This window comes from Poecilia reticulata, unplaced genomic scaffold, assembly GCF_000633615.1.
Source record: "Poecilia reticulata strain Guanapo unplaced genomic scaffold, Guppy_female_1.0+MT scaffold_159, whole genome shotgun sequence".
Taxonomy (NCBI): domain Eukaryota; kingdom Metazoa; phylum Chordata; class Actinopteri; order Cyprinodontiformes; family Poeciliidae; genus Poecilia; species Poecilia reticulata.
Window position 1 is genome coordinate 282,027 of NW_007615017.1, and position 7,545 is coordinate 289,571.

Genomic DNA, 7,545 nt, shown 5'->3' on the forward strand with positions numbered 1-7,545 from the left:
ACCCTCACCTGTCCATCCACCCTCACCTGTCCTTCAGACAGTCCAGCCTCCATCCCTCTGACCTGAATCATAAACTCGTGGTTCTCATCAGGTGATTTTCCTCCAGGCTTTAAAACCAGCAGAGGTCAAACCTCTGATAAAAACAGATCCCTGCTGCTGACCTCTGACCTCCCCTTCATCAGCATCGTTACTGGAAAATCTGTGTCAGCAGTAAAGCAGCCGCYTTCAGTCTGGTTTCCATGGTTACCACAGCACTGAGACCGGCCTAGTCAAAGTGTTCAACGGCATCCATATAAACACAGACGGTGGAAGAACCACAGAGCTGGTTCTGGTTCTGGTTCTGGTTCTGTTGGACCTCAGCATCTGAAAATAAATGAGAACTTTTGTACTTTTAGTTAAAAGCTGTTGAACAACTGAACAGGTTGAGAAGTTATACTTCTAAAAGTCCTTTGTGAGCCGAGGCTTCAGCCCGGACACCTGCCGGGTCGTGGCGCTCGGCTCATGGCGCCGACCCGGGGAACATAAGCCACGCCCCCGATGCTTACTTTTCAAAATAAAGCTCACGTCACAGGATGTGTCCAGGCTGTGGCCACAGCGTTTCCCCGACCGGCTCGACGGCCATTTTCTCAGCTTCACCGTGTCGTTGACTTCTTGCTGCTGATTGGCTGGTCACATGACCAGCGCAGCGTCTTAAAGAGACATGAGCGTAGCCTGTGCTCAGCCAAAAGAGACAACAACTACTTTTCTTTTTTTAAACACATGGAAAATACAGACTGGGGCTAAATAACGACGGTCAAAGTCATGAATCTTGGTGATGGTTAATTTTTGGTTTCTTATCCTGGTTTATGTTTAATTTTTAGAATCTCACAGTCATCATCTTTAGGAGTTTCACTGACCGTTCAACTCTGTGCTGCGCACTTTAAAGCAGATTAGAGCATTTGAGAAAAAGGCGCTTTCATATCTACATGTCAATATCTACCTGCTTATCTCAGAAACTCCAGTTGACTGTTTGCTTATTGTTCCTGAAAGTTAAAAATGCTTTATTGTGTAATAATTATAATTTCAATAATATGTTTCAGTGTCTGCATAATGTTCATTATGTACATAAAGTGTTTCTGTGTTCCCTGCAGATGTTCATCAGGTTCTGCTGGTTAAAGAAGAACCGAGTCCTGATCTGGACCAGAACCACCCAGAGCCCGTCCACATGAAGGAGGAAGAGGAGGAAGAGGAGGAGCCCTGGAGCAGCCAGCAGGGGGAGCCGCTCAGCGTGAAGGAGGAGGCTGATGCCTCCAGGTCTCCAGTCATTGCTGTTCTCATAAAGAGTGAAGATGATGAAGASGAACCTCTGATCTCTGATCTTCGTCAAACAGAAGATGGAGAACTGCCAAGCAGCAGCTCAGCTCAGCAGATGAAGACAGAAGAGGGCTGCGGAGGAGCAGAATGCACCAAAAATCCTGATCAAAACCCTCATGGAGATGCTTCCAGCTCTTCAGAGACGGAGATCAGTGATGATGACGATGAGGTGAACCATCCTGGGTCAGAAGATGAAGGCAATGAGAATGACTGCAAAGGCTTCAGAGAGAATACAAACATGGACCAGGAGAGGGAAGTCCAGACAGATCAGAGATGTTTTAAATGTACCGAGTGTGGTCAGAGTTTTACCAAGAAAAAACATCTCAAAGTTCATCTGAAAGTTCATACTTTGGAGAAACCATTTGGCTGTGAGGTTTGTGGACAAAGATTTGATGAAAAGTCCTATTTAGACCAACACATCATACTCCACTCAGTAGAAAAAACTTTTGTTTGTAACGTCTGCAGACAAACGTTCAGTCAAAAAACACATTTAAGCAGACATATGAAAATCCACAGCGGGGAGAAACCGTTTGGCTGTGATGTTTGTGGACAAAGTTTTAACAGGAAATCCCATTTAAACAGACACCTGAAAATTCACACAGGGGAGAAACCTTTTGGGTGTGACATTTGTGGACAAAGATTTCATGAAAAGGCCTATTTAGACAGACACATCAAAATCCACTCAGGAGAAAAACCATTTGCTTGTGATGTCTGCAGACAAAGATTTAGTAGAAAGGCACATTTAGACCGACACATGGGCAGCCACGCTGATGAGAAACCTTTTGGTTGTGACGTTTGTAGACAAAGATTTACCCACAAATCTGCTTTAAACAGACACATGATTATTCACACAGGAGACAAACCTTTTAGCTGTGAAATTTGTGGCCAAAGATTTAACCAAAAGTCAGTTTTAATGACGCATGTAAGGATCCACACAGGAGACAAACCCTACGCCTGTGATTTTTGTGGACTAAGATTTAACCAAAAGTCAAATTTAAACAGCCACATAAAAATCCACACAGGATACAGACCGTTCAGTTGTGATGTTTGTGGACAAAAATTTAACCGAAAAGGAAATCTAAACATGCACATGAGAACCCACGCAGCAGGGAAGAATCTTTAGCTACTCCCATGGTCGATGAAGAAACGCGGGCACTGCTAATTAAATGGGTCTTTACTCCAGAACCTTTTTAGCTTCTTTTGTTCATAAAAAACATATTTGGTTTCAGAAACATTTAATCACGAGCAGAACAGACAATAATCAGTTGCTTTTATCACATTGTTGAGAAAAGTGCTGATGCATCAGCCGTCTTCACTGCAGCAAAGACTCAGCTGAATTTTAAACATGCTTATCTTTGGTCGGCACAGCCCATTGTAACCAGCAGCGCCCCCTACGGTCTGAAAAAGGGAGCCAATGGTGATCTGTGGACTTTAGCTGGAGCTAACGCCAGTAGCTGGAGCTAACGCCAGTAGCTGGAGCTAACGCCAGTAGCTGGAGCTAACGCCAGTAGCTGGAGCTAACGCCAGTAGCTGGAGCTAACAGTATTTTACTGTATCGTCTTTATATCTGAAATAAGTATTTTATTCAGATAAAGTCTGTTGTTGCAACTAATCATGGATCCTTTTAAAAGTTCAGATAAATCAATCGCTAAAATGATTCTCTAAGATTCTGGCTCATAAAGAAGGAAAACCTCATATTCAGTGTGAGAAGATTAGAATATTAGGAAAAGTTAAATATTACATATATGTAAGGCAGGAACAAGTGAAGTGCGTCTTTGAGAAGATTATCAAGTGAAATCCATTCAGACCGAATCAGAACATCTTGACCCACAACACTCAGACGGGTCCAGAACATGGGCTGAGGAGAACCTTCAAAGTGTGTGAGAGTCGGTCTGACCTCCAGACCGGATCTGAGCTTCGTCTGATGAGTGTGAGGAAGATGTTAGCCTGCCTTCAGCTGTGGGTGGTCATAATGTTTCAGCTGATTGCCGTAAATACATCAATACACACAACTTTGAAAAAATAAATCATCACGTTTAAACTGAATCAAATTCAAAGTCCTGAGATTTGTTGATTTTTTTTTGTGTGTTTGGAGCAAAATATTCATTGTTTCCTCTGCTGCTGCTGCGGTACGAGACACAAGGAAGACTCAACTTCCTGCACAGATGTGGGATAGTTTCTGTTACGACCAGGAGCGTCACCAGGAATCTTGGGCCCCCTGACAAAAGATGACATTGGGCCCCCTAAACAGCTGCTGTTACAATTTTTTGAGTCTATTTGACCCATAAAAAGCGTCACAGTTTTAAAGGCTGCATCTGCTTTGCTTTCTTTGGTTCAATCCTGATACCAGCACAATATTTACTGCTCATGAATTTATCATCCAACAGTCCACATCCAGGATGCTAGTAGGTGGTTTAATGTTTTCTATTAGTTTAGATACTGAAACGTCTCCACCAACGAGCAACAGTCTAAAGCAACGAGCAAAATACACATAAAGTTATCCAGACTTCTAAACATGCTAGTAGCTGCATTTTATTCAGGCTGCAGTTTGTAACTTTAATAAAAACATGTTTCCTCCATATTTGTTACAGCTGTCACCATGTAGCAGTTATGAGACAGATAATCTGTGGAAACAATCAATCTCCTCCATCTGCTTCCTGAATTACTGGTTAAAGTGATGCACCGTTCTGACCAAAACAACCAATCAGAACCAGGAGGAGGGTCTTAGYGCTGTCAATCATCCTCATTCACTCACTGCTAAATGTGCTAATGGTGGAGAAACAACTTATCATTACAGGAAACCGTTTATCTGCCGTCATTGGTAGCTATGCTAACCAAGCTGAGCATTTACAACAGGCTATGCTAGCTGCAGAATAGCACAGAGCGAGGGGAGGAAGGATGAGCAGCACCACATGAGGTTGTGATTGACAGCACTAAAACTCTCCTGCCTCTGGTTGTTTCCAGCACTGGGAGAAAGCAGAGGAAACAGATTTTTCACAGTTTACCTCTCATACCGTAATGTCACAACATAATGACAGTTTTAACAAATATGTGGAAAAATATTTATATAAAAGTTACTGCAGCTTTAATTTCACTCTGGAGAGGACGGATCAGGAGGGACGTGGGTTAGAGCTGCTGCTGACTGACTCATCTGTTAAGTGGTAAAAGGGACAAGTTAAATGAATATGAATATGTTGGTAATTTGTTTCCTTAATTCATTAAATGCTGTGAAATGGAGGCAAACAGTCTGTAGCTAAGCTAATTATGCTAAATGGTTGATAATCTCACACAGTCTACTCACCTCTTGGAGAAAAACTGGGTTATAAATTAACACTCTCACCTTTCTCTCTCTATCTCTATTTTGTTTTTGAAAACCTGACTATAACTTTTCTTAGCAGCACAGTAACAGCCACAGTCGTTCTTGTTTCCTACCGTCTGCTGCTGAAAACGTCACCGTCCAGCAGGAACGAACCATTTCATGCGGGGTTCTGGGGGGTTCAGGGCAAATATGGATGCGTGTTTTTTGGTCTTGAAGTGGGAACATAAACGTTTTACTGCTAAAAACAATCTTCAAAAATACAATATAATGGATTTTGCAATTGACAGGACCTCAATATATATATATATTTTCTATGAACAAAAAATGAATAAATTGTGGAGGACCCCCTGCTGGTCTGGGCCCCTGAACTGTCATCACTTCCCCCCCCTATGCGCGCCCCTGGTTACGACCAACAGGAGACTCCAGGTGGGTTTCATCCCTGATCTCTGAGCTGGACAAGCAGAAAAGACGATGGGGGAGAACGACTGAACATTCTTGGAGATTTGAAGTTTCTTTAATTACTGGAGACAAATTGCTTTAATTTCTGATCTGTTGGACATTGTGCATTTTTATCAGTACGTTTAGATCAGTCCTATTAAAAGAAAAAATCCAGTGATTCAAGAAGCAGCTTTTGCTAAAATATTTTTATATGATATAAACAAGTTACACTAAAAAGAACAAGGAACTTTCTGAATGGATAATTATTTATCCTTCAATAGGAAACCAAAATATTTCATATCAATGTGGTGACGTGATTTAATTATGAAATATATACTTTCTCAGTTTTATGTTATTGTGCAACTATCACTGTAATAGTTGAAGCATTTGGATTTAATTTAATTTAAAGGATATAGTTGAAGTTCTTTTTTAAAATGTTCAATTGGCTGGAAAAAATTAATTAGTCTAAATGAAATCTAAAATTCACCTTTTGAATCAATGGTGGTTTAGAAATGTTTAACTTTTACTGGGCATATGTAAAACTTAGCTTATTTCATCACATTAAAGTTAATTTAATTATTCGATATATTAAAAATATACTTCATGTGAAAGAGAGTTCTATGTTGCAAATGCATCACGGAATAAACAGCTTGAAAAGAAATGTGCTACAAATTCAGCTTCTATTGTGAAGAAAATGCCACTCAGAACATGGCAGCAACAAAACGTAATGTGGGCGGGACTTCCGGGTGTTCTACTCCGTGATTGGCGGGTCCAGCCTCTGACCCCAGTGCGCAGACTCGTGCTTCTCTCCGGTACAATGGCGGCAGTCGGAGCGCCGTCCTTCGCGTTTTGTCGGGTTTCTGTCCACGGAGCAGCAGCGGGAGAGTTAATGAAGCTKWRAGACAGAAACAGCAGCAGTTGGTGAACTCTGGAAAGAAGAGAAACGGTTCGAGGCTGAGCTGGAGCTGCTCAGTAACTGTTAAAGGAAAGTTTGGAGAGAGAAAAGCTAGCAGAGATGTGGAGACAGCAGGTCAAACAGCGGCTGGATGCAGCAGAGGAGCAGAGACACGAAATACTGGATGCTGCTTTCAGCCCCGAACATCGGCTGCACACATCAGGTTTGGAGATTTACCTTCTTCATCGGGGATGGGAGCTGCAGGCCGGCAGCGGCGTCAGTCAAAACGGCGGAGGTTAGCTCTCTGCTAAAATTAGCTCCGCTCACACGGTTTATTACGGTAAAAGTCAGACTGACGTTTGACGTTAACGTCATTATCCGCGTGACCTTTCAATGAACCCGGAAGTAATGGGAGCGAAATGCATCTGGAAAAGATAAATGATCTCAGAAATGCAGCAGCATTTTGTCTTAGTTCTGTTGGTTGTTACTGACACACTGAACTGGACGCGCAGACAGTTTCACTCCATGTTCTCAAAGTTTCATCAGAGAAAATAAGAACAAGACTTTTAAATGTAAACATAAAATCAGTCGCAGGTTCGCTGTGCACCAGTTAGCCTGACCTGTTTCCTGAACCTTGGATATACTTTTATATCCCATTATGCAAAAAACTGTTGTTTTTGCTGTTAATCAGATGTTGAGTCAATTAGAGATTATAAATGTAAACATTGCTCTGACAGTTACTGTAAATTTAGGTGTGATGCTAATTACGTACACAAGGAGCTTCAGGACTGAAACTGTTCAATCCCAGCATGTTGATGCTGCTAATCCTCAGACAAGACTGTAAATGAGCCAAATTACGTTTCTGTATTAATCTTTTTATCGGTCATTGTTCCAATACAGCTAAAGATCATAAGTTGACTGAGCTGCATTGTCCTGCAGCTCCAAGCCCAGATTTCATATTTTGCAACATGAAATCTGTCATGAATTCAATTTCAACAAATATTTTTGAGCAAACATCAATTTTTCAACCTGCAGTGTTTCAAATACACCTAAATACTTAATGACCCTTTTACTGTGATGTCCTAGAAACTTTCATCCCGTTTCACGATTTAAAAAAAACATTTTATTAAGGTATTCATTTATTTAAATAACTATTTATTCTCCGTTATTGATGTGTTGGTTTTTGGTCTGCAGTTGTAATCGATTATTTTGGCGAGTAATTGAGTGATCTAATTTAAATCATTAATTGTCCATCCATCCATCTTATCCGGGTCGGGTCTCGGGGTCAGCAGCCTCAGGAGGCCCAGACTTCCCTCCCCAGCCTCTTCCAGGTCCTCCAGGAACCCCAAGGCGTTCCCAGGCCATAGAGAGACATCGTCCCTCCAGGTGTCCTGGGTCTCCCCTCCTCCCGGTGGGACCTGAACTCCTCACCAGGGAGGCGTCCAGGAGGCATCCTGACCAGATGCCCGAGCCTCAACTGGCTCCTCTCGACGTGGAGGAGCAGCGGCTCTACTCTGAGTCCCTCCCTGATGACCGAGCT

At 42.2% G+C, this 7,545-nt stretch overlaps 2 protein-coding genes and 1 long non-coding RNA gene across 3 annotated transcripts in view; 2 read left to right on the forward strand and 1 right to left on the reverse strand.

Annotated features, from left to right (window-relative positions):
• Positions 1 to 3,404, forward strand: part of LOC103460070 (zinc finger protein OZF-like) — a 5,279-nt gene extending 1,875 nt beyond the window's left edge. Inside the window, exons 2-3 of the mRNA XM_017303067.1 lie at positions 1,131 to 2,803; positions 2,881 to 3,404. Coding sequence (XP_017158556.1) covers positions 1,131 to 2,476 — 1,346 coding nt within the window. The 3' untranslated portion in view covers positions 2,477 to 2,803; positions 2,881 to 3,404. The remainder of the gene's footprint in view (positions 1 to 1,130; positions 2,804 to 2,880) is intronic.
• Positions 3,405 to 5,297: 1,893 nt separating this feature from the next.
• On the reverse strand, positions 5,298 to 7,146 carry LOC108165919 (uncharacterized). Its single transcript, XR_001776242.1, has 2 exons — positions 6,243 to 7,146; positions 5,298 to 6,005 (listed from the first exon to the last, which is right to left on the reverse strand). It is a non-coding gene; the product is annotated as an uncharacterized LOC108165919 (long non-coding RNA).
• LOC108165916 (zinc finger protein OZF-like) overlaps positions 6,001 to 7,545 on the forward strand; it is a 5,010-nt gene continuing 3,465 nt past the window's right edge. The window contains exon 1 of the mRNA XM_017303064.1: positions 6,001 to 6,228. Within this exon, the coding sequence (XP_017158553.1) occupies positions 6,126 to 6,228 (103 nt within the window). The 5' untranslated portion in view covers positions 6,001 to 6,125. The remainder of the gene's footprint in view (positions 6,229 to 7,545) is intronic.